This window comes from Scyliorhinus torazame, chromosome 8, assembly GCF_047496885.1.
Source record: "Scyliorhinus torazame isolate Kashiwa2021f chromosome 8, sScyTor2.1, whole genome shotgun sequence".
In the NCBI taxonomy this organism is placed as follows: Eukaryota; Metazoa; Chordata; class Chondrichthyes; order Carcharhiniformes; family Scyliorhinidae; genus Scyliorhinus; species Scyliorhinus torazame.
Genome location: NC_092714.1, coordinates 31,791,669 through 31,818,742, shown reverse-complemented (window position 1 = coordinate 31,818,742; position 27,074 = coordinate 31,791,669). Strand labels below are relative to the sequence as shown.

General features: G+C 45.3%; 1 protein-coding gene and 1 pseudogene across 5 annotated transcripts in view; one reads left to right on the top strand and one right to left on the bottom strand.

Moving 5' to 3' along the window:
• LOC140427720 (lebercilin-like protein) overlaps positions 1 to 26,043 on the top strand; it is a 162,973-nt gene extending 136,930 nt beyond the window's left edge. For all 5 annotated transcript variants that reach the window (XM_072513261.1, XM_072513259.1, XM_072513260.1 and 2 more), the window contains one exon: positions 25,228 to 26,043. In XM_072513261.1, the coding sequence (XP_072369362.1) occupies positions 25,228 to 26,030 (803 nt within the window). In that variant the 3' untranslated portion in view covers positions 26,031 to 26,043. The remainder of the gene's footprint in view (positions 1 to 25,227) is intronic.
• LOC140428689 (H-2 class II histocompatibility antigen, A-U alpha chain-like) lies at positions 5,934 to 6,793 on the bottom strand (annotated as a pseudogene).
• Positions 26,044 to 27,074: the final 1,031 nt, after the last annotated feature.

Here is a 27,074-nt window from a genome sequence, read left to right as displayed (position 1 = left end):
GCCACTTTGTATGTTTTTTCCTTCAATTTGATATTCTCCCTCACCTCCTTAGATATCCATGGTCGATTTTTCCCCTTCTACCGTCGTTCTTTTTTGTCGGTATGAACCTTTTCTGAACACTGTGAAAGATCACTCGGAAGGTTCTCCACTGTTCCTCAACTGCTTCACCATGAAGTCTTTGCTCCCAGTCTACCTTAGCTAGTTCTTCGCTCATCCCATTGTAATCGCCTTTGTTTAAGCACAAAACACTAGTGTTTGATTTTACCTTGTCATTCTCCAACTGTATTTTAAATTCCACCATATTGTGGTCGCTCCTTCCAAGAGGATCCCGAACTATGAGATCATTAATCAATCCTGCCTCATTACACAGGACCAGATCTAGGACCGCTTGTTCCCTTGTAGGTTCCATTACATACTGATCCAGGAAATTATCCCGGGCACATTCTATAAACTCCTCCTCAAGGCTGCCTTTACCAACCTGGTTAAACCAATCGATATGCAGATTAAAATCTCCCATGATAACCACTGTACCATTTCTACATGCATCCGTTATTTCTTTGCTTATTGCCTGCCCTACCATCCTGTTACTATTTGGTGGCCTATAGATTACTCCTATCAGTGACCTTTTCGCCTTACTATTCCTGATTTCCACCCAAATTGATTCAACCTTGTCCTCCATAGCACCAATATCATCCCTTACTATTGCCCGGATGCCATCCTTAAACAACAAAGCTACACCACCGCCCTTGCCGGCCATTCTATCCTTTCGTATAGTCTGATACCCTTGGATATTTAACTCCCAGTTGTGACCATCTTTTAACCATGTTTCAGTAATGGCCACTAAATCATAGTCATTCACGATGATTTGCGCCATCAACTCATTTCGTATACTACGAGCATTCAGGTAAAGTACACTTATGCTGTTTTTTATGTCTTTGTTATGAATCCTAACACCTTGCTCAGTAACTTTTCGCAATTTATTTTTCCTCTTACCCTTTCTCCTAATCTCCTAATGAGTAAGTCTCATTGGGACAACCAACATGCTAGTCCCTGTCCAGGCGGCCTTTATATTGTGTTCTTATGTGCCAGATTTGGGTGGACCTCTGCCCTCTAGCAGGGAAGCACATATTCCATGAGTCACATAGGGAGATCATTCACGTTATCCTCGTAGGATTATTACAAGGAGGAAGAATAGCGGGCCTCATCTGATGAGGAGGATGTCCAGGATGGTCCAGTCGTGGAGTTTGAGCTGGTAGGGCAGCCCGCATAACGTGTGATCCACGACCGTTACACATGGGACAACCTCATCACCTTCCGATTTTCCAACTAAGAGGCGTGGCTACCAGCAGCTCCACAACGTGAACCACCTCCCCAGTAACCCCTCCCCCACTTCAAAATGAATCCACCTTTCCCATAACCGCTCACACTCCAGTGTTTCAGCCACTGCCCTTTCCTCTGTCTTGCCCGCTAGTTGCAAGGCCGTCTCCTCCACAGGAGTGTGGAGACCCGCAAGTCAATATGCCCCCTCTAGTCTTCTGCCTCTCACGCCTGTTGTCGGCTGCTTTTTCCTAGGGGACACAAAAAGGCCATGGTGAGATGCTGGGAGGCGGGTTCTATGGGGGTCTGTAGCTGGTGGCACGTGTGAACAAGACTCCTGGCCAAAGAGGACAATACATGTGTTGGGTTTGGTGGAGGGTAGGTTGTAAGGGCGATGATGTCAGGAGTGAGGGACAGGATTGATGCCGGGGCAGAGGTGGCGACTGACCTAAGCTGCGCTAAGGAGGTCATTAATCTTTTTACGGCATTGCGTTCCAGTCCTTCTTGTAAGGTTGGTAGCACTGACCGCCTCTGCCCACCTCCCCCTAGTCTGACGGGCTTAAGTCTGTGACCCACCCTGGTGAAAAGAGTGCCCCTCCTCCCTTGAATGGGGTCCAGCAGTTTGTCCACCTCAGATTCCCGGAATCACAGTGCTGGTCTTCTCTGGGCCACCTTCCTGGCTGGAATGATGGCGCGTGGTGACGGGAGTGATGGCGCGTGGTGACGGGAGTGATGGCGCGTGGTGACGGGAGTGATGGCGCGTGGTGACGGGAGTGATGGCGCGTGGTGACGGGAGTGATGGCGCGTGGTGACGGGAGTGATGGCGCGTGGTGACGGGAGTGATGGCGCGTGGTGACGGGAGTGATGGCGCGTGGTGACGGGAGTGATGGTGCGTGGTGACGGGAGTGATGGTGCGTGGTGACTGGAGTGATGGTGTGTGGTGACTGGAGTGATGGCGCGTGGTGACTGGAGTGATGGTGTGTGGTGACTGGAGTGATGGCGCGTGGTGACTGGAGTGATGGTGTGTGGTGACTGGATAGCTTATAAACAGCTCCAGCTAGTCATGCTCTTCAGCACGAATTCTGGCCCCAACAAATCAGACACCAGTGGGAATGGGAATTGCTCTAGATTCAAGTCCGGAAGAAGATACTTCTTCCATCGGGCAGGAAATAAAAAAATCTGAGAACACGCACAAACAGATTCAAAAAAAGCTTCTTCCCTGCTATTACCAGACTCCTAAATAACGCTCTTATGGACTGATCTGATTAATACTACACTCCTGTATGCTTCACGCGATGCTGGTGTCTGTATTTACATTGTGTACCTAGTGTTGCCCTATTACGTATTTTCTTTTCATGTACTAAATGATCTGTTTGAGCTGCTCGCAGAACAATACTTTTCACTATACATGACGACAAACAAATCCAATCCAATCCAAGTAGGAAAACTGCTGGACCATTTGCATGTCCTGAATCTCGGAACAAAAAGCACCCCCAATGGGAATGCAAATCACATGTTATTCAGTTCCAGTGGGAAAATTTAAGTCTCCCAAATGAAGAATCCAGCCCCTGATGTCTTTAGCATTGAGTTTCCGAAATGGGCAAAAGTCTATCTTCTCAGTGTAATATGCTCCCTTAATAAGAAGAAAAGAGAATCCTAATTGTGGGAATTTTAAAATTACTAATTAGGCTGCACTCCAACAGCCATAGACAGTAATTCAGGTTACTTCACAAGGCACAATGAAAAGATGTTGGAACAAATTTTTAGCCATATGGTAAAAAGTCAAAGAAAATAGTTCAGTTCTATGCATCCATGGGTGAAAATCATGGTACCAGCACCAAGGCTAGAAAATTATTCTGCCTGAAATAAGTTAATATGAATGTTCATTGGAGCATGTTTGCTATTCTGAGCGTCAGCTCTGAGAATCTGCATGGATGAAGATTGTCAGACAGAAAACAGCTTACGATTACAATTTGAGAGAAAGCTTTCTTCTTGGCTAACATGGATTATCTGGCAAACCTCATTGGTTGGATTTACACCAGGATTAACAAGTGGTAAAACCTCATTTGTACAAAGACATGGATAAACACAGCATTCTCCAATCAACTGCAAACAAACAATAATGTCTTAACATGTCCTCTTGCTCAAGATGTATAAATTATTATATGTTTCCAAAGTATGCTGGGCGGCACGGTGGGGCAGTGGTTAGCACTGCTGCCTCATGGAGCTGGGAACCCGGGTTTGATCCCGGCCCCAGCTCACTGTCAGTGTGGAGTTTGCACATTGCGTGTGTCTCACCCCTGTGATGATATGCCTATGGGCTATATCATAGATGGATGGTGTGCAACCTCCAACCAGCAGTTGCCGGTACAGACACACTATGCCGTCTCTAGACCAAGGTCATGTGACCTGTGACTCCAATATAAAGGGAGTCACATCTGGTCATCTTCAGAAGCAGATTAAGAGGGTAATAAGACATACAAGTGAATGGTCAGTGCTAGGGGCAAGTTCCAGAGGAGCAGTTAGACTCCATGATAACGTGCTCTGTGTCAGATTGCTATCTTACCACACGATACTCAATAAAAGATTCTGGTTTGGACAAGTCGGAGTGTTTGGTGAGTTCCTTCGTGAAGTACAAAGGACCAAACACAACAAGCCCCACAACCCAGAAAGATGTGCAGGGTTGGTGAATTGGCCACGCTAAATTGCCCCTTAATTGGGAAAAAAAAAGAATTGGATACTCTAAATTTAAAAACAATGTTTCCAAAGTATGCAGGCAACCCAAAACAGAAACATCAGAGATAATATGCTGGATTTTCAACCCAACCTGGGATCCCGACACCCAGATAATTTCCTGGGCCTGACCCCCGAGCATATGACAGAGGCATTGGGACACGAGCACACCATCTGGGAGTGTGATTTGCGAAGTGCACCCGCACAGTACTCACCCCAAGTACAAACCCCGATGTATCCAGGTCTGTGAAGATACAAATGCAAAATAATATCATTGTTTCAAATTCTGAGTCTGGTAGGACAGGCAGATTTCTTCTTTAACCTGAAGCTGAACTGGTCGTTGAAATTTTTTTAATTGATTCATGGGGTGTGGCCGTTGCTGACTGGGCCAGCATTTATTGCCCATCCCTAATTGCCCTTGAACGGAGTGGCTTGCTAGGCCACTCCAGAGGGCATTTAACAGTCACAACTGGGCCAGACCAGGTAAGGATGGCAGATTTCCCTTCCCGAAAGGATGTTAGTGAACCAGATGGGTTTTTACAACAATGTAGAGTGGTTTCACCATTAGACTTTTAGTTCCAGATTTTTATTGAATTCAAATTTCATCATCTTCCATGGATTCATACTTGGGGCCTCAGAGCATTACTCGGTGTTACCGTGGGCAGCACGGTAGCATTTTGGATAGCACAATTGCTTCACAGCTCCAGGGTCCCGGTTCGATTCCCGGCTTGGTTCACTGTCTTGTGCGGATTCTGCACGTTCTCCCAGTGTCTGCGTGGGTTTCCTCCGGGTGCTCCGGTTTCCTCCCACAGTCCAAAGATGTGCAGGTTAGGTGGATTGGCCATGCTAAATTGCCCTTAGTGTCCAAAATTGCCATTAGTGTTGGGTAGGGTTACTGGGTTATGGGGATAGGGTGGAGGTGTGGACCTTGGGTAGGGTGCTCTTTCCAAGAGCCGGTGCAGACCCGATGGGCCGAATGGCCTCCTTCTGCACTGTAAATTCTATGATTCTCTGGATTTGTAGTCCAGTGAAAATACAACTACACCACCTCCTCCCATTGGAAGAAAATAAGATGATGAAGGTCTCCTCTGCTGATTACCTTTCAGTGACCTCCACTAGAAGGTTCCTGCGAACGTTTGGTAAGAAGAGGAATAATTCATTCAGTTGTGACACTCTTCAAGATTTAATAACCTGGACTCACTTTAGAGGTGTGGCCTTTTTGCTAAAACACTGGTGGGATTCCACACTTGGGCAAAACATAACTTGAAAATGAGTCAGCACCCTCAAGAAAGTAATAGAAAATGTTAGAAAACCAAAGTTTAAAAGGCAATTCATAAAAAGAGATAAAAAGAGATATGATACGACTTGAAACAGTGAAACACACTTGCATTCAGTTTATGTCTTGTCGACATTCACAGTGGCAGACTTTGTTCATCAACTACTGAGATTTATTGGTAATTACCTGGATAGAAAAATAATTTGCATTGCTATGGGGAAAATGTGGGGGAATGGGGCTGACTGAGTTCTTGCAGAGTCCCGGAATGGTTCGAATGGCCTCTTTCTGTGCTGTACGCTGTCTATGATTCTGCATTACCCTGGATGTAATGCCGGAAAATTGGCTTTGTATATTTACTCTGTCTTAGTAAATCTAACCGCCCCCCAAGAAGAGCCACCATTTATCAAATCAGTTTTAAAAATGTAAGTTTTAGTCTGTGTTTGTGAACAGGCTGGACAACACTTCTGTTGAGTAGACTGGTGCAGGCAGACAATTTTTTTTTTTAAGTTTGTACAGGTTTTAATTAAATCTGTGACACAAGAAACATCTTAATGTTGCACAAGAACAGGAGATAGTTCCAACGAATAACCTCAACTTTAATAATTATTTGAGAAATGATCATGAATTCCAAGACATAATTGTATCAAGAATAAATCAATGCTTCGTGAGCTCAGAAATTAGTTTCAGTTTGCGGCAGCTTCACAAGAAGTGACAAGAGGACACAGCGCAGAGTTGAGAGGTTCACAGCGCAGAGTTGAGAGGTTCACAGTGCAGCAAAAGGACAGTGCGACAGTGATGGGTTCACGGTGTGGCTGAGCTTTTTCTGCCGTCCACCCCGAGATGCCGTGTTGCTGAGGTTGCAGCCTCTGTCTCTCTTTGATCAGTAAGATGGTCCCTACAACAGCACTGATGATTCCCAGGGTGAGTCCCAGAGCACAGATCACTGCCCCAGGACCAGACTTTTCCTCAGGTACTTCAGATTCCCAGAATAAAGTTGTTGGCTGCTGCAGACCCTCGTGCTCCGCATGGCAGGAATACATGTCTCCTGGACGCAGGGTGAATTTCAGATATGTGAATCTCTGGTAGGAATAATCCAGTTTTGTATAGTACTCTGATGTTGACTCCATCAGCCAGATCCTCATTGTTCTTCTTCCACTTCATGATGATGTGCAGAGGGTAGAATCCATCAGCCAGACAGATCAACGTGTTGGACTGTCCCCATTCTACAGAGTCTTCAGTGTGCATGGCAATCTGAGTGGCAAATTTTGGTTCCGGGGTCCCATGCGACAGGTTCTTGCAATAATTTAAATTGTTTTTCAGGATGGCGACTTGACCAGAGATCCTCACCTCTCCTCCCTGTATTGTGAGGCTCTCACAGGCAGACAATCCTAATGGCTTCATGTGAAAAGCTGAAACACTCAAAACAGACAAGAGGTAGTAAGGAACATTGCAAAATGATTCATTCATAAACTAACGGAGACCAGGAAAAGGATGGTCTTGTTATGGAGCATTAGAAACATGTATTATTTTATATTGACTATACCAAATGATTTAGCAGGCTTTATAGAACAGCTGCTTTTTTTAAAATTAGTAATACAGGCACACAATACAATATCAACATTTCATTATCTCTTTTCTTGTACAAGAGAAGGAGTAATTTGATCCCAGCAATCTACTTTTTGTTCGGATACCGGACAAGAACCCTAAACAATTTATTTTTAATTTGTAGAACTGTGGGGAACGCATACTTTACCCAGGTGTGATGATTCTGACCAATAGCTATCTTTTATGTTCAAACAAACTTACTTTAAACACAGATTTAACCACATTAACATCAAATAAAATAGCTTTACAATTATCAGTTAAACACTTCTTAAATACAAGAAAAAACTTACTCTCTATACCTGCTACTAGCTCCAATTAAGCAACCCAATACAGTTCAAATGCCACTTATAAATAAAGTTAACAAAACAGGTTTTTGCTTAGTTGTGTGTAGACATTTGGAGAGAGAGAGAGACCCTTTGGCAAAACTGCTGTTCAACTGAAAATCCTTAAATGTTGTCATTATCAAATCCTATGGAAAACTGCAAAACTATTGACAGACCTAGCTCCTCCCATTAATTACATTATCTATTGTCTGCATCCCACTAAGTTCCATGACCTGCTTAGCTCGGATTAAATAGCATTTCTGCATAGGTTATCTACTCTCCAGGGAATCTCCAGAAATCATAACAATGTTCCATTAACCCTCTATATGTAAACAAGTAAATGGTTAGAAACAATCATGACCTCACCTTTTACAACTCCTTAATTTCAGCTTTAGCAGGCACACAGTCTGGCTACCATAACCTAGGTTCTTTAATAATATTACTGCAAAAAATATATACATTAACCCAAGCTTTTAAAAATCTTACTGCAACAAATATAAAATACAATATAGACACCAATTTCTTACATTCATTATATTCATGTTCAAGTTCAAACAGTTAATTCTAGAATTAATGCAAGTTCCTATTCCAAATTTAAATATAGATTCTGTCAACTTAGCTACCAATATTTAAGCATTATTGGGGTTATTAATAACCCAAGGCCTTAACAGGCAAGTTTCAGGCAAGTTTTTTTTCTACATGGATAACCATCAATTCCACAGCTTGAGCGACCAAGAACACAAAAGTAAAGATTTGCACTTTTCCATGCACTACCTTGCAGCAAGAGCTTCATATTAAAACAAAGACTTGCATTTGTATAGTATCTTTCACAACCTCAAGCGTTCCAAAGCTCTTTACTGTTCACAAAGTGCTGGTTACGAAGTACTTTTGTTAATCTGTGGCGGGTTTTTCAGGGAGTTTCCCACCGGTTCTACTGGCAAGTTCCCCACCACTATTCAGTGACACTTCCGTCACTTTTTGGGGCCCTGGGGAGTTTCTCGCCGGTTTAGCCCGCACTTAGAATTTTTTTTAATACTGGGGAGCTGAACGCAGACATCAGGCCGCCATTTTGAAAGGGTGCCCTGATCTCTAAGTGAGCCTGTGGGTCCCCACACTCCCCACCAATGGGCAGTGTCACCCCCCACATGCATGGACACTACGCCACACCCCCCAAGTGAGTACACCCTGCATTGAGGTCCCTGACGGTCCCACCTCTTCAGGCCCCCCAAGCCCCCTTACAGCACCCATCACCCACCCAACCTCCCGGAGGCCCCTACTTACCTGCTCTGCACTCCCCCACCCTTCAAACCCACCCTCCATTCACATTTCATGGGCATAGCTCCCCATGGCCCCAGACCTTTGGCACTTCCACCCTGGCACTCAGGCAGTGCTCCTGTCAGCTTGGCAGTATCATCTGGGCACCTTGGCAGGGTGGCAGTGCAAAGGTTAAAGCTGGGCAGTGCAAAAGTGCCCACGTTCCAGGTGGTGGGCCACAAAGCCACCCTGCACTTACCCCGACCATCCAGGGATCTCCAGTGGCTTTGGCGACCCTTTGGTGCCGTTCCGCCTGGTCCGCGTTTGTGTGGATCAGCACTGATCGGCGCCCGGCTGAAGCCTCGCTGGGGAGGCCGAGGAATCGCTGTAGGCCGGTGGATCCGCGAGCGTCATTCGGTCCCGCCCATTTGGGGCGATGTTCCGACTCCGACATCTCGCAGGGCTTCGGAGAATCCCGGGAGGCGTAGAGGCTGTCAGGAAGCTCACAGGAGGCCTTTCCGGGAATTCTCCGGCCCAGTTGCACTCAAGCGAGAGCCCAACGTGGCCAGAGATTCATGCCCATAGGAATCACATCAACCAATTTGCACACAGCCAGCTCCCATAATGTGATAGTGACAGTCTCAGCTTAAAAACAGAAAATACTGGAACTCAGCAGGTCAGGCAGCACGTGTGGAGAGAGAAACAGGTGCTGTTTGACCTGCTGCATAGCTCCAGCATTTCCTGTCATTAGGTCAGATTTTCAGCATCGGCAGCATTCTGTTTTTGACCAAAGTATTTCAGATGTTTGCAGGGAGATAGATGTTGGCCAGGAGTCACCCCTACTCTTCAAGGTCGTGTGATTGGGGTTGTTTTAGCCCATAGACCAGTACAGCACAGAACAGGCCCTTCGGCCTTCGATGTTGTGCCGAGCCTTGTCCGAAACCAAGATCAAGCTATCCCACTCCCTGTCATTCTGGTGTGCTCCATGTGCCTATCCAATAACCGCTTGAAAGTTCCTAAAGTGTTCGACTCCACTATCACAGCAGGCAGTCCATTCCACACCCTAACCACTCTGAGTGAAGAACCTACCTCGGACATCCCTCCTATATCTCCCACCCTGAACCTTACAGTTATGCCCCCTTGTAACAGCTACAAACACCCGAGGAAATAGTTTCTGAACGTCCACTCTATCTACCCCCTCATCATCTTATAAACCTCTATTAAGTCGCCTCTCATCCTCCTCCGCTCCAAAGAGAAAAGCCCTAGCTCCCTCAACCTTTCCTCATAAGACCTATCCTGCAAACCAGGCAGCATCCTGGTAAATCTCCTTTGCACCCTTTCCAATGCTTCCACATCCTATAGTGAGGTGACCAGAACTGCACACAATACTCCAAATGTGGTCTCACTAGGGTCATGTATAGTTGCAGCATAACCCCGCGGCTCTTAAACTCAAGCCCCCTGTTAATAAATGCTAACACACTATAGGCCTTCTTCACGGCTCTATCCACTTGAGTGGCAACCTTCAGAGATCTGTGGACATGAACCCCAAGATCTCTCTGTTCCTCCACATTCCTCAGAACCCTGCCATTTACCCTGCAATCAGCATTCACATTTTTCCTACCAAAATGAATCACCTCGCACTTATCAGGGTTAAACTCCATCTGCAATTTTTCAGTCCAGCTTGGTATCCTATCAATGTCTCTTTGCAGCCTACAACAGCCCCCCACCTCATCCACTACTCCACCAATCTTGGTGTCATCAGCAATTTACTGACCCACCCTTCAGCCCCCTCCTCCAAGTCATTGATAAAAATCACAAATAGCAGAGGACCTAGCACTGATCCCTGTAGTACACTGCTGGTAACTGGTCTCCAGTCTGAAAATTTTCCATCTACCACCACCCTCTGTCTTCTATGTGATAGCCAGTTACTTATCCAATTGGCCAAATTTCCCTCTATCCCACACCTCCTTACTTTCTTCATGAGCCGACCATGGGGAACCTTATCAAATGCCTTACTAAAATCCATGTATACGACATCAACTGCTCTACCTTCATCTACACACTTAGTTACCTCCTCAAAGATACACACATAGTTACCTCCTCGAAGAATTCAATCAAATTTGTGAGGCGAGACTTACCCTTCACAAATCCGTGTTGACTATCCCGGATTAAGCTGCATCTTTCCAAATGGTCATAAATCCAATCCTTCAGGACCTTTTCCATTAACTTAACGACCACCGAAGTAAGACTAAGCGGCCTATAATTACCAGGGTCATTCCTATTCCCTTTCTTGAACAGAGGAACAACATTCGCCACTCTCCAGTCCTCTGGCACTGTTCCCGTGGACAGTGAGGTCCCAAAGATCAAACCCAAAGGCTCTGCAATCTCATCCCTTGCCTCCCAAAGTATCCTAGGATATATCCCATCTGGCCCAGGGGACTTGTCGACCCTAAGGTTTTTCAAAATTGCTAATACATCCTTCCTTAGAACATCTACCTCCTCCAGCCTACCCGCCTGTATCACACTCTCATCCTCAAAAACATGGCCCCTCTCCTTGGTGAACACTGAAGAAAAGTATTCATTCAACGCCTCTCCTATCTCTTCTGACTCCATGCACAAGTTCCCACTACTTTCCTTGACCGGCCCTAACCTCACCCTGGTCATTCTTTTATTTCTCACACCTTGGGGTTTTCCTTGATCCGACCCCCCAAGGACTTCTCATGCCCCCTCCTAGCTCTTCTAACCCCTTTTTTCAGCTAATTCCTTGCTACCTTGTAACCCTCAAGTGACCCAACTGAACCTTGTTTTCTCATCCTTACATACGCTTCCTTTTTCCTCTTGACAAGACATTCAACCTCTTTTGTGAACCATGGTTCCCTCACACAGCAATTTCCTCCCTGCTTGACAGGGACATACTGTGGTAGTCTGTGTAGAGATATTACGGTACCTGGTAATGCTGGAACACCATTGGTAGATATTGTATGTTTCCTATTGGTCAAGCTGTATGGTAGCTCCGCCCTGCAAGGCGGGGTATAAGAGCCCAAGCCGCCCCAGCAGCCTTCTTTCTGTACCTGAGCTGCTGGGGGAAACATCTCGCTTATTAAAGCCTTCAGTTGGACTACAACCTCGCTTTAGTGGTCATTGATCGTGCATCACATGCCTATCAAGGACACGCAGTAGTATTTGCTCCTTGAACAAGCTCCACTTTTCATTTGTGCTTTCCCTGACAGTTTCTGTTCCCATCTTATGCTCCCTAATTCTTGCCTAATCGTATCATAATTACCCCTCCCCCAATTATAAACCTTGCCCTGCCATATGGCCCTATCCCTCTCCATTGCAATAGTGAAAGACACCGAATTGTAGTCATTATCTCCAAAGTGCTCTCCCACGAACAAATCTAACACTTGGCCCGGTTCATTACCCAGTACCAATTCCAATGTGGCCCCACCTCTTGTCGGTTTATCCACATATTGTGTCAGGAAACCCTCCTGCACACACTGTACATAAACTGCCCCATCCAAACTATTCAGCCTATAGCAAAATTCACTGGGACCCTCACCATTGCACTGACTAGAATTAGAAGGGTCACTGTGTTTTTCTGATACTATTTGTTTGTCGAACTCACAATGCCAAAGCATTTTCAGCAATTTAGCTCCTTTATTTTGGATGGATAATATTCTAGATGGATAAGTAGTAGCTGCAAATGTAATCAATCTTGGCACGCAGGATGAGCAGCAGCTGTTAGAGCAGGTCAGAGGGATTGCCCAGGGCCTTACCCAGCCCACAGGATCTGCACGCTTGGAATACCTTTCCTGGAGATATCAGGAGACTGAGCTTCTTCACACTTGTTTGCTATAGTTCCGTGCAACCTCCTGTAGCAGGATGCCACTGCCCTCAGCCTTTTCAGATGAATCGACGTCCAGGCTCCCATATCAACTGCACCTCCCAGTCTGCAGTATGGAGGTCATCAGACCCAATCAGCTGACAGATGCAAAATCAGAACGAGAGCACACGGGGTTTGCAGCAGTGGCAGCTTTCCCTTGTGTGCAGTGCTGATGTCATTGAGTACTGGCGTGTAGCTATCAGGAACCCAGAAGATGAGTCAGGAGCTTTTCTCAATAAGAAAGGCTAGCATTCTATCAATAGCTAACTGTTGTGTAAGATGCAAGATTCTGCTAGTTTCAACAGCACCTGCCGTGATATTTTCATCCTGAGACACTCATCTATTCCTCCCACTATTCCACCCTTCAGCAATATCAGAAGACAACTGTTTTGTTACCTGTGTGGTAGGTAACATGTGCTACTCAATCCAGTTACAGCAGAGGCTTCCGGAAGAACGCTCACAGTCGTCCAGGAGTTTATGTAAGGTTTATTGAGCAACAGAACTGAACAACTGCGTGGGTTCTTACTTTAAGAACTATACTAGTAGAAAGGTTACAACTTTTACACACAACTAGGCCTGACCACACTAGCAGCCCTGAGCTAAATCTCTGCTGCTGCTCCCCTCACAGTCTAATCAGCCCAACAGCCCGGAGGGCTGCTTGCTTCTCCTTTTATACCTGCCAGTGCTGCCCCCTAGTGATCTTTCCATTTCCCATCAACCCCTTCTGTACATACCCATGTAAAGATCACTACATCCCCCTTTTTCTCTTTTAAAAAAAAACATAGTTGCAGTGTTGTAAGTAAATGGAACAAACACAGTTGGTGTCGTGCAAAAATACATTACAGAAAGCAATGATTGCATCAGTTCAATGTTCACAAGTTCAGACGGTTGGGCGCTCGTCTGATTCGGGTCGATCTCCTAAGTGGGCATGGAGACCCTGAGGCTTTAATGTCCATCTGGTCACTGGCTGATGGTGTCATGGGATGATAGAGTCCTGCAGATCTTATGTCGGAAAGACAGGTTGATGAGGTGGACCCTTCAGCAGGTCTCATCAATTGCGTCTGCACAGCACACCCTCGTCGGACTTTACAATGTACGATCATGGCGAGACTTGTCGTAGCACCATTGTCGTGTTGGACCATCCTCCACCAGGGTGTCGCAGGCGAACCATGTCATTGATCGCTAACAGATGCAGCAATTTTGCATGTCGGTCATAGTGCTGCTTTTGTGTGTGACGTTGGTGGGGCATCTTGTCCAGCACTTGCGAGTGATCCGGATTGCTGAAGCGTAACGCTGGTAGCGTTGTCCTCACATCTCGATTGAAGGGCATTTGAGCCGGTGATAGCCCCGAGCTCAACGGTGATGACCGATACGATAATAGAGCCAAGTGTATGTCGGAATTCGAGTCAGTGGCCTTACTTATCAGTTGCTTAATAATGTGTACACCTTTCGCTTTATCCTGCTGTTGGATTGGGGAAAGTGTGGACTCGATGTCACGTGCTTAAAGTTGTATTTCTTGAAGAATTCAGTCCACTCCCAGCTTGCAAAGCAAGGACAATTGTCGGACATGACTGTTTGTGGGATGCCATGCCTCGAGAAGGTTTCCTTGCAGGCTTTCATAACTGTCGCAGATGTGAGATCCAGGAGTTTCATTACTTCCAGAAAGTTGGAGTAATAATCAATGATAAGAACATAGCTTCGACCCATGAAACAAGTCTATGCCAAATTTGTCCCACGGTGACGTAGCCATCTCATGCTGCTGGAGTGGCTCCTTGCCTTGTGCTGGTTGATGTTTTTGACACGGGTCACATGTGAGTACCATGTTTGGTATGTCCTCATTTATCCCAGGCCAGTACACGGATTGCTGCGCTCTTCTTTTACACTTCTCGATTCCAAGATGTCCCTCATGAATCCTGCGGAGCATGTCTGATCGGAGCGCCAGTGGAATGACGATTCTGTCATTTTGCAGTATGATGCCATCCACCACGGACAGTTCAGTTTTGATGTTTTGGAACTGTGGGCACCGCCCTCTTGGCCAGCCATGCTGAAGGTTGTGCATGACCTGGAGCAAGGTTGCATCTTCTCGTGTAGCCAGACAAATTTGCTGCAGCCTCTCATCTGATGCCAGGAGCGTCTCTCTGCACAACTGTGCGTGAGCTTCTACATCGTTAATGGATGCCGGAGGGGAACTGTCAGCATCAATGGCTAGGGACGGGGTGTCAGCTATGATTAGGTCCTTCCCAGGAGTGTAGACCAGTGTGAAGTCATACCTCCTCAACTTCATCATCGTACGTTGTAGGCGCGGCGTCATGACATTGGGATTCTTGTAATTAAATGTTGACCAGTGGTGTATGAACAGTCTCCACTAGGAACGTGGGAAGGCCGTACACATAGTGGTGGAATTTTGTTATGCCTGTGATCAGTCCCAGGCACTCCTTCTCTATCTGTGCATACCTGCACTCAGTGGCAGTCATCACTCTAGATGCATATGCCACTGGGACCCAGTCCGATTGGTCATTCTGTTGAAGAAGTACTGCACCAATTCCATGTTGTCTGGTGTCGGTGGAGATCTTTGTGGGTTTTGTTGGGTCTAAGAATGCCAGCGTTGGAGCTGCCATCAATTGGTGCTTTAGATCCACCCACTCTTCTTGGTGGTGTGCAGTCCAGGCAAACTCCGTGTCCTTCCTTATCACATTTCGTATTGCTGCCGTCCGTGCTGATAAGTTTGGTGTGAACTTGCCTAGGAAGTTGATGAATCCAAGAAACCCGAGCAGCGCTTTCTTGTCACGAGGCCGCTTCATGTACTGGATTGCCGCAATCTTTTCAGTATCCGGCTTCAACCCGTGCTCTGATATCGTGTCACCCAGGAAGCTCAGAAATGAGCGTGCGAAGGTGCACTTGGATCGGTTGAGTTTCGACCCAAAATTCGTGAATTATTTTGAAGACTTGTCCTAATCGAGCAATGTGGTCTTCCTCTGTCATTGACCAGATTATGAGGTCATCGGCATATACTCTGACGCCTTCAATGCCCTCTGTCATCTGCTCCATAATTCTGTAAAATATTTCGGATGCGGAGATGATCCCGAAAGGTATGCGATTATAGCAGTATCGTCGTTGTTGCAGTGAGGTAACCAGGAAAGGTAAGTGTTTAATCTAATTGTGCTGTTTTTCAGTTAAAAGTAAAGTGTAGATTCGTGTCTGATTGGCTGAAGCTGTCCCCACCCTAATTGCTGAGAGGCAGTTATCTGGCAATCACCTGAGGCCTGTTTAGGGGCACAAAGGTACACATTGTATTCTTCTCTTTGAAGTTTTAGTGTGAGTCATCCTGAAGTCTGTATAAAAGACAGACAGGAAGCGCACTCAGTAAGCAGTGCGCTGGTCAAAGAGACACAGCCTGAGTGAGTGAGACACAGACAGAGTGAGAATTTGAAACTTGGTAATTTGGTGCAGTGAGGTTATTCGGTGCAGAGTGGGAGAAGGTGCTTTTTCCCTACTGTTTGTTCTCTTTCTTCGGGCCTAATTTCGGGAGACGTTCGGAGGAGGAAGAGGAGTCTCTGTGAGTATAAAAACCTAACGGTAACTTCCTGTTTTCCAGTTTTTTTTCCAAAAGTGGCGTCAGAGGGAAGCTGTGATCTGATTGGTTGATAGCAAATCTGCCCCACATTTTAAAAAAACACAGCTAAACTCGTAAACTTAAATTAAACTAATTAATTAATTAGAGATGGTTGGTCAGGTGATGTGCTTAAGCTGCTTGATGTGGGAGCTGGATCCCATTGCGAGCTGCAGCGACCACATCTGCAGTAAGCGTTGGCTGCTCGAAGAGCTCCTGCTGAGGCACATCCGGGAGGGGGAAGACTTACCTGGACACTGTGTTTCAGGAGGCAGTCACACCTGTCAGAGTAAGGAGTTTAAATCCTGCCAGTGGCCAGGGACAGCAGGGTGTGACTGTAAGTCAGGCAGGTAAAGGGAACCAGCAGTCAGGAACTCAGGAGCCTCAGCCTTGACGCTGTCCAACAGATATGAGGCACTTGCTCCCTGTGTATATGGCGAACAGGGCTGCAGGAAGGATGTGTCAGCTGACCAAGGCACCATGGTTCAGCAGGCCATTCAAGGGGAGGGAGTAAATAGGCAACTTGTAGTTGTAGGGGATTCTATTATCAGGGGGATAGATAGTATCCTTTGTGAGCAGGATAAAGAGTCCCGCATGGTATGTTGCCTGCCCGGTGCTAGGGTGCGGGACATCTCTGACCGGCTTGAAAGAATACTGGAGAGGGAGGTGGAGGATCCAGTTGTTGTGGTCCATGTCGGTACCAACAACAGGCCTCCGAACAGTGGTCAGGACCAGGGGCACAAAATGCACCACGAAATAGAAAGTGCATGTCAGAAAGGCAAGGTCACAGTGATCATGGGGGACTTCAATATGCAGGTGGACTGGGTAAATAATGCCGCCAGTGGACCCAAGGAAAGGGAATTCATTGAATGTTTACAGAAGGGCTTTTTGGAACAGCTTGTGATGGAGCCCACGAGGGGACAGGCCATTCTGGACTTAGTGTTATGTAATGAGCCAGACTTGATTAAAGATCTTAAAGTAAGGGAACACTTAGGAGGCAGTGATCATAATATGGTAGAACTCAATCTGCAATTTGAAAGAAAGAAGGTAGAATCAGATGTAAAGGTGTTACAGTTAAATAAAGGTAACTACAGGGGCATGAGGGAGGAATTGACGAAAATCGACTGGGAGCAGAGCCTAGTGGGAAAGACAGTAGAACAGCAATGGCAGGAGTTTCTGGGAGTAATTGAGGACACAGTACAGAGGTTCATCCCAAAGAAAAGAAAGGTTATCAGAGGGGGGATTAGGCAGCCATGGCTGACAAAGAAAGTTAGGGAATGCATCAAAGCAAAATAGAAAGCCTATAATGTGGCAAAGAGTAGTGGGAAGTCAGAAGATTGGGAAGGCTACAAAAACAAACAGGATAACAAAGAGAGAAATAAGGAAAGAGAGGATAAAATATGAAGGTAGGCTAGCCAGTAACATTAGGAATGATAGTAAAATTTTCTTTAAATACATTAAAAACAAACGGGAGGCAAAAGTAGACATTGGGCCGCTCCAAAATGACACTGGTAATCTAGTGATGGGAGACAAGGAAATAGCTGAGGAACTAAATAAGTACTTTGCATCAGTCCTCACAGTAGAAGACATGAGTAATATCCCAACAATTCAGGAGAGTCAGGGGGCAGAGTTGAATATGGTAGCCATCACAAAGGAGAAAGTGCTAAAGAAACTAAGAGGTCTAAAAATTGATAAATCTCCGGGCCCAGATGGGCTATATCCTCGAGTTCTAAAGGAGATAGCTGAAGAAATAGTGGAGGCGTTAGTTATGATCTTTCAAAAGTCACTGGAGTCAGGGAAAGTCCCAGAGGATTGGAAAATCGCTGTTGTAACCCCCTTGTTCAAGAAGGGAACAAGGAAAATGATGGAAAATTGTAGGCCAATTAGCCTAACCTCGGTTGTTGGCAAGATTCTAGAATCCATTGTTAAGGATGAGATTTCTAAATTCTTGGAAGTGCAGGGTCTGATTAGGACAAGTCAGCATGGATTTAGTAAGGGGAGGTCGTGCCTGACAAACCTGTTAGAGTTCTTTGAAGAGATAACAAATAGGTTAGACCAAGGAGAGCCAATGGATGTTATCTATCTTGACTTCCAAAAGGCCTTTGATAAGGTGCCTCACGGGAGACTGCTGAGTAAAATAAGGGCCCATGGTATTCGAGGCAAGGTACTAACATGGATTGACGATTGGCTGTCAGGCAGAAGGCAGAGAGTTGGGATAAAAGGTTCTTTTTCGGAATGGCAACCGGTGACGAGTGGTGTCCCGCAGGGTTCAGTGTTGGGGTCACAGCTGTTCTCTTTATATATTAACGATCTAGATGACGGGACTGGGGGCATTCTGGCTAAGTTTGCCAATGATACAAAGATAGGTGGAGGGGCAGGTAGTATGGAGGAGGTGGGGAGGCTGCAGAAAGATTTAGACAGTTTAGGAGAGTGGTCCAAGAAATGGCTGATGAAATTCAACGTGGGCAAGTGCGAGGTCTTGCACTTTGGAAAAAAGAATAGAGGCATGGACTATTTTCTAAACGGTGCCAAAATTCATAATGCTGAAGTGCAAAGGGACTTGGGTGTCCTAGTCCAGGATTCTCTAAAGGTAAACTTGCAGGTTGAGTCCGTAATTAAGAAAGCAAATGCAATGCTGTCATTCATCTCAAGAGGCTTGGAATATAAAAGAAGGGATGTACTTCTGAAGCTTTATAAAGCACTAGTTAGGCCCCATTTAGAATACTGTGAGCAATCTTGGGCCCCACACCTCAGGAAGGACATACTGGCACTGGAGCGGGTCCAGCGGAGATTCACACGGATGATCCCAGGAATGGTAGGCCTAACATACAATGAACATCTGAGGATCCTGGGATTATATTCATTGGAGTTTAGGAGGTTGAGGGGAGATCTAATAGAAACTTACAAGATAATGAATGGCTTAGATAGGGTGGACGTAGGGAAGCTGTTTCCATTGGCAGGGGAGACTAGGACCCGGGGGCACAGCCTTAGAATAAAAGGGAGTCACTTTAGAACAGAGATGAGGAGACATTTCTTCAGCCAGAGAGTGGTGGGTCTGTGGTATTCATTGCCACAGAGGGCGGTGGATGCCGGCATGTTGAGTGTCTTTAAGACAGAAGTTGATAAATTCTTGATTTCTCGAGGAATTAAGGGCTATGGAGAGAGCGCGGGTAAATGGAGTTGAAATCAGCCATGATTGAATGGTGGAGTGGACTCGATGGGCCGAATGGCCTTACGTCCGCTCCTATGTCTTATACTAGTAGAAAGGTTACAACTTTTACATACAACAACTAGGCCTGACCACACTAGCAGCCCCGAGCTAAATCTCTGCTTCTGCTCTCCTCACAGTCTAATCAGCCCAAGAACCCGGAGAGCTGCTTGCTTCTCCTTTTATACCCGCCAGTGCTGCCCCCTAGTGATCTTTCCATTTCCCATCAACCCTTTCTGTACATACCCATGTAAAGATCACTACAACAACTGCTCAGAACCAAAAGCACTCCCCTCCATCACATCACCATGCCCAAGTAGCACAAACATATTAATAGCCACGGAGAGGTCAGGAGCATAACTAAACATATCATTGGCACCTTGATGCTGAGATTTTAGTGCACAATCAGCCTGGGGCTCCCTGCAAAATGCCCCAGACAAACTGAGCTGCATCTGCTCAATATATATGCAATGAAGATTGGAGGGTGCAGGATTGGAGCAAAAACAGCACAAGGTACAATCCCACACCTGGAAGAATTGGCTGAAGATTAGGGAGAACTGGAAGGAGACAGCTAGAGAGCAATTGAAATGTCCAGCAATTGAACCAATTGAATCGATCTGCTCAATCAACTCACCTGAAAAGTGACAATAGCCGTCCCTCACTATCCCCTTCATTCTTATTGAACGGTCAAATTATTTAATCAACATCCATATCATTGACATTCACACAATGTAGACTAACTAGCTGCAATGAAAAAGTACTATATGGGTGGCACGGCGGCACAGTGGTTAGCACTGTTGCCTCACAGCACCCGGGACCCGGGTTCAATTCCGACCTCGAGTGACTGTTTGTGTGGAGTTTGCACATGGGTTTCCTCCGGGTGCTCCAGTTTCCTCCCACAGACCAAAGATAAGCAGGTTTGGTGGATTGGCCACGCTAAATTTCCCCTTAGTGTCCAAAGATGTGTAGGTTGGGTGGGGTTGAGGGTATAGGATAGGGGAGTGGACTGAAGTAGGGTGCTCTTTCAGAGGGTTGGTGCAGATTCGATGGGCCAAATGGCCTCTGCACTGTAGGAATTCTTTTTTTAATAAATTTAGAGTACCGAATTATCTTTTTCCAATTAAGGGGCAATTTAGCTTGGCCAATCCACCTACCCAGGACATCTTTGGGTTGTGGGGGTGAGCCTCAAACAGACATGGGGAGAATGTGCAAACTCCACATGGACAGTGACCCAGGACCGGAATCAAACCTGGGTCCTCAGCGCCGTGCGACAGCAGTGCTAACCACTGCTCCACCTTGTCGCCCATACACTGTCGGAATTCTATTCGATTTTATACACCGAACACCAGAATGTGAAGATGCTGAATTTATTCATCAACAGAAGATTGAACTAAAATCTCTTAATACCCAAGTGCTCAACTCAATGCTTTTTGTAACAGGGTGCTTCCTCACTGTAGGAGGTGCTCCCCTAAATCAATGCAGCAGAGTTGGTAGAAGACCTCTCATGCTTATGTGGGGACACTTGAGGTGACTCTGGCTTGCAACTGATGGCTGTTCGGACCTGAAGGGATCCAGTTGCCACATTTAGCTTCTCCTGGAATGGCCTCATCCAGCTGGCTATTTAACACCCGACTGGGTACTGATTAAGGTGGCGAGAGATCAAATGTGTTGACATTTTGAGAGATGCCTCTGACCTCAACTTGTCCATGAGACCCTTTTCCTATCAGATACATTCCCTTTGGACTGCTGACTGCTCAATTTCACTTTCTGGCCCACATGCTAGCTAATATTGTTAATGCTGCCCTCTCTGGACAGTGCCCCTCCCTTTTAAATCTTCTGGCTTCATCCCCTTCCTCACAAATCAATCTATCTTCAAACCCAACCTCTTTTCTTCAAAGTCCCCAAACTTGTTGTCACCTCACACATACATCTCACCACTCCATGATTCAATACTGTTCCAGGATCACATAGATTCCTTACAGTGCAGAAGGAGGCCATTCAGAACATTGAGTCTCCACTGACCCAGTCCTCTACCAGGGTCCAATCCACCACCCTATCCCCCTAACCTCACATCGTTGGACACGAAGGGGCAATTTTGCATGGCTAATCCACCTAACCTACACATCTTTGGACATTAAGAGGAAGTTTGGTATGGCCAATCCATCTACCCTGCACATCTTTGGGTTATGGGGGTGAGACCCACGCAGACGGGTGCATACTCCACACGGACAGTGATCCGGGGCCAGGATCGAACCAGGATCCTTGACACAGGAAAGGGTAGCAGTGTTAAACACCAAAGTCACCAATAATATCCTATGTGACTGCGATCACAATGCACAGCCTCTCATCCTTCGGAATCCATCTGCAGTAATTGATTCCACCATCTACCACCAACACCGTCCTCAGTTGTCCAGCTCAGTGGAACTGCCCTCACCTGAAATAAGATCTATTTTGTTATAGTCCAGGCATCTCCTGTGATAGCTTCACTTCCACTCTCTTCCTCTAGTCTAGTGTCCCCTAGGCCCATCTCTCCTACTTTTATCTGCATGCTGCACTCCGGCGACATCATCACCCTGGTTGCTGTGAGTACCACAAGGTTCAGAAACAAGGTCCTGCAAAGTTTTTTTAAAAAGAGTAGCTACAGTTACAAAAGTTTTCAAAGCTTTTTTTAAAAAAGGCCCACAATCACTCGGATCCTCTCCAGCTAAGTGCGGGAAAATTACTGGGGGAGGACCTTCAGGCTGCAGATACACCCTGAGGTTTAAACGCAACACCTGCAGAATAAAAACAAAAGAAAAAACATTAGCTTGAAGTCAAAGAGATTTCTACAGTGAATCTTCATTGTTTTTTTTTAAAGTCCACAATCACTGGTAGATCGCCAAAACCAGAAAAGTTTGGGGAAAGTCAAAGACAGAACCAATACAGCCTGACAGCCTGAAGCTTAAAAATAAACACGGTCTTAAAACAGTAAACACAAGAAAAATATTACAACCAGCGCCTGCAAAAGGAAAAAAGACTTGCTGATCATGCCGTTTGGGAGGATCGGTCCGTACGGTTCATATGCAGAGAATTGGAGTCAGTATGTCAAGAGTCTCAGTTTCACTTTCATAGCGAATGAAAGCACTGACGATGGTAAATGTAGTGCAATCCTGCTGAGCATCTGTGGAAGCAAAACGCAGAATCTTACCCACTCAGTACTAAGTTGTACAGTGAGTTAGTGGAGCTTGTGAAGTCCCATTTTCAGCCAAAACCGCCTGTAATTATACAGCATTTCAAGTTCAACACAAGAGTTTGTGCTCCTTGAGAAGCTATTGCTTCCTTTGTGGCGAACTCGAAGCAGCTCACCCAGTACTGAGAGTTTGGGAATGTCTTGAATGATATGTTGTGGGACAGGCTGGTATTTCATTTCATAGAATGGACAGTGCAGAAGGAGGCCATTCGGCCCATCGAGTCTACATGGGCTCTTTGAAAGAGCACCCTACCCAAGCCCACACCTCCACCCTATCCCCATAATCCAGTAACCCCACCCAACACTAAGGGCAATATTGGACACTAAGGGCAATTTAGCATGGCCAATCCACCTAACCTGCACATCTTTGGACTGTGGGAGGAAACCGGAGCACCCGGAGGAAACCCACGCACACACGGGGAGAACGTGCAGACTCCGCACAGACAGTGACCCAAGCCGGGAATCGAACCTGGGACCCTGGAGCTGTGAAGCAATTGTGCTAACCACCATGCTACCGTGTTGCCCCAAAGTGGGATGAACGACAACGTCATACAGCACTGTTTGCTTGCTGAACCAGTTAATGATTCCAAGCATGCTTTGGAACCTTCCTCTCGCGGTGGAGAGTGCCACAAGGAATTAGAACATAAAACATACAGTGCAGAAGGAGGCCATTCAGCCCATTGGGTCTGCACCGACCCACGTAAGCCCTCACTTCCACCCTATCCCCGTAACCCAATAAACCCCTCCTAACCTTTTTGGTCGCTAAGGGGAATTTTATCATGTCCAATCCACCTAACCTGCACACCTTTGGACTGTTTCGGTCTGCTACAAACAGCAACTAGCCCAGCTTCCTGTGATGGTTGTAAAGGGGGCGGGGCCCAACCTTTTGAGTTGAGATTGGCTGCAAAAAATAAAACTAGACTGGTCAGAAATATTCCATTTGAGGTCCGATGGAATTCCAGTGCTTTGGAAGAAAGATGACACTTATTCAGGATGAATTGGGAAAACTGAAGATCAAGCAAGTTAAAATACACGTCAAACCTCAGGAAGCACCAGGCTTCTTCAAGGCCAGGCCAGTGACTTACTCACTGCAGGGATTTCCATGTTTGGTTGTGCACTTAGATTGCGTCTTTGTCGCTGGACCGACTGAAATTGAACATTTAGCCAACCTCAAGGAAATGCTGAAAAGATTTATGGAAACAGGTGTGCTTGTGAAGTGAGAAAAATACGTATTCCAGGCCTGAGCACCAATAAATACACTCGTCATTCCACAGAGGAATGCATCTAATAAGACCACAAGACAAAGGAGCAGAATTAGGCCATTGGACCCATCGAGTCTGCTCCGCCATTCAATCATGGCTGATATGTTTCTCGTCCCCATGCTCCTGTCTTCTCCCCATAGCCCTTGAACCCCTTTTAATCAAGAACATATCTATATCTGTCTTAAAGACACTCAGTTATTTGGACACCTCAGCCTTCTGCGGCAAAGAGTGCAATCTAGGCAATTAACTCTACCATATTACAGAGAGATACATTTCAAAAACTATGTGTTCAGTCTTTTGGGAAGGGAATTGCGATTATCTGTTTATTAAGAATAGCTTATTGTTAAACTTATTTTATTTAGTTTTGCTTCAATTTCACTCCCGAAGCTATTGACTTTTGTTGTGGTACACGTCCATTGACAGCTCCTCAGTAGCTTGCCAAATGAAAATCAATTGAATCTATGAATCAATGGTTCTATGAATGTGAGCAGACTGAGTTTTATTACATCCACAACTTCCAGCAACAGTCATTAGAAAAGGGCAAATGTTTTTTAAAAAGTGACAAAAATCTCAAAGTACGCAGGACATTTGGAATACAAAACATGGGTTTGGGCTTTGTACCTTAGGACTGTTATATTGGCCTTCGGCTGCGTACAACGAGGATTCACAGAATTATACCAGGGCTCAAAGGGCTAAATTATGAAAACAGGTTGCATAAACTTAATTTATATGAAAAATGAAATGAAATGAAATGAAAATCGCTTATTGTCACAAGTAGGCTTCAAATTAAGTTACTGTGAAAAGCCCCTAGTGGCCACGTTCCGGCGCCTGTTCGGGGAGGCTGGTACGGGAATTGAACCATGCTGCTGGCCTGCCTTGGTCTGCTTTAAAAGCCAGCTATTTAGCCCAGTGTGCAAAGCCAGCCAGTTTCAAAGGTTATCTAATTCTGATCCTTAAAATGATGAAGGGATTGAAATCAGGTAATGAAGCAATTTATTTTCTTTGGTGGGCGAACCAAACTGGGGAAAAATAATCTCAAGATCATGTATGGGCCATTTAAGGGTGAAATGAAAACTTTTATTTGCTGTAAATAAAGTGTAGTGGATATCTAGAACACTTTTCCCTGCCACCAACACAGCATCACCTTCCAAAAAGCTGTGGGTCTAGGTCAATTGAAATTTTCAGTACTAAGATTTGTAGATTCAATAGTATTAAGAGACCTGGAGCAACGATATGTAAATGAAGCTGAGGTACAAATCAGTCATGACCGAACTAAATGGCAGTGGCTTGAGGGGCTGAATGGCATTTTGGCTGAAAATGGGACTTCACAATGTTCTTATTGTATGAAAAAAATAAAAATCAACAATCTTTGGGTCCAAAGTATTTGAATACAATCACAGGTCACTTCCTTCAGTGTGTTGTTAGACATCTTACATGATCTGGTTTATGGCAGATGCCACAGGAAGATTAGTTCATTCACTTCCATTCATAAAAATCTGCATGAATATTTTTTTTTCCCTCCATTAGAATATGAACAGGCAGAGAAGAGATGGAAGGAAATGGCTGAGAATGACATCTTCGAAAACCTGGAAAGGGAAAAAAGAGAAAAGCAGGAGAAGGAAAGAGCTGCTCAATTTTTGAGGGAGGCCTTGGAAAGGAAAGAGACAGGAGAAGAGGAGCAGGACGCCAAGGAAAGAGAGCAGCAGAAAACAACTGAGGAGAACAGAGATGCAAGTGAATCACGACAGGATGGTAACAAGGAGATAGGCGGGACATTTACACTGAACGACAGCCCCAATAAAACTCCTTCCAGACTCAGGAGGCGTTACAGATTCACAGAACAAATTGAAAATCTCCATCAAGGGCTTCCTGTTTGCAAAATATCTTATGCAGCCCACATGGGCAACAAAAAGAGACAAGACAGGCAAGAAGATGAGTTTCTGGACTTCAACTCTTCATTCAATGCTTATGAGCCATCTTTTGCGAAGCTGTGCAATCGGCCAAGTGAACTGAGGCACCAAGTTGGTGATGGGCCCAGTGAAAAACCCGAAAATTGCCTTCAGTCAACTTCAAGAAACGATACGAAGAACAACCTCATGGAAAAATTATTTAGATCAGCCAATACTTTAGAAAATAAACCCGCCAAAGACGATGAAGTTAAAGTCATAGACAATCTAAAACAGTTACAGAGAAATAAGCAGACAAGTCGAATTCAGGTTACTAACAAAGGTAGATTGAATGTCCTGGATCCTGAATTGTTGCCTGTGAGAGTTTTAGAATCATCTACAGATGAAAGTGAAAAACTGGTCTTACAATCTTTAAATAAATAAATAAAAATACAAACTTTTGTTACGTTTTATTAAATTTAGGCTTGAACCTCCCTTCTCTCCAGAAGCAAAGTTAAATGGAAACAATTGCCAAACTACTGACTTTTGTGGGGTACAGGGAAAGAACGTGAGTTGTCATTAATATCTACATTCAGATATTTGGATTTTTCCAAAGAGTAAACAAATACGGAAATGTTTTACAACTTGCTTGCACACACTTAACATAGTTTTATATCACTGGCCAACTTTGAAACCCATTTAAATTAATGATGCTATTATACAACAAATGATGCCACACCTGAGTGAAACTATTAGCTCTGCAGTATCCTTTGGCATATAAAGTCAGTTCAATGATTCCAGATCAACAAATAATCTTAATCAAGGGTCAATTTGATGCCAACGTTAGTCAGTTTAAAAGTGACATTTAAATGTTACCAAGCAGTTTAATTGATCACCAACTTTTAAAAATTTGCTTCACAACATATGCAAGGCAAGTAGTGTCTGATTAAAAATCTCATCCCATTCTAAGCTATTTGCTTTCAATTTGCATCAATGAGAGGCCATGATCCTCTGTATTAACATAAACTGTGCTGCATAACTGTGGTAGTCACCACTAACTGTATTTGATGTATATTAGATGTAGTACGACAAGACTCCTGTACTAGAGGTACACGGATAAATCCCTGCCTGCTGGCTCCGCCCAGTAGGCGGCGTATAAATGTGCGCGCTCGCGCTGCTAAATTCTGGTAGCAGCTACAGGAGGCCACACATCTTTGCTCAATAAAGCCTTGATTATTCACTACTCTCGTCTTTGTAGTAATTCATAGTGCATCAATTTATTGAGCAAAGATTTTAAAACGATGGACTTTCGCATCAAGCCTGATCGCCTACAGCTGAGCCCTCAAGCAGCCAACGCAATGTCCGCTTTTGACCACTGGCTAGCCTGCTTCGAAAGCTACCTCCGAACATCCGCGAAAGAACCCTCGGACGCACAGAAGCTCCAGGTCCTTTATTCACGGGTGAGCCCTGACATTTTTCCTCTTATCC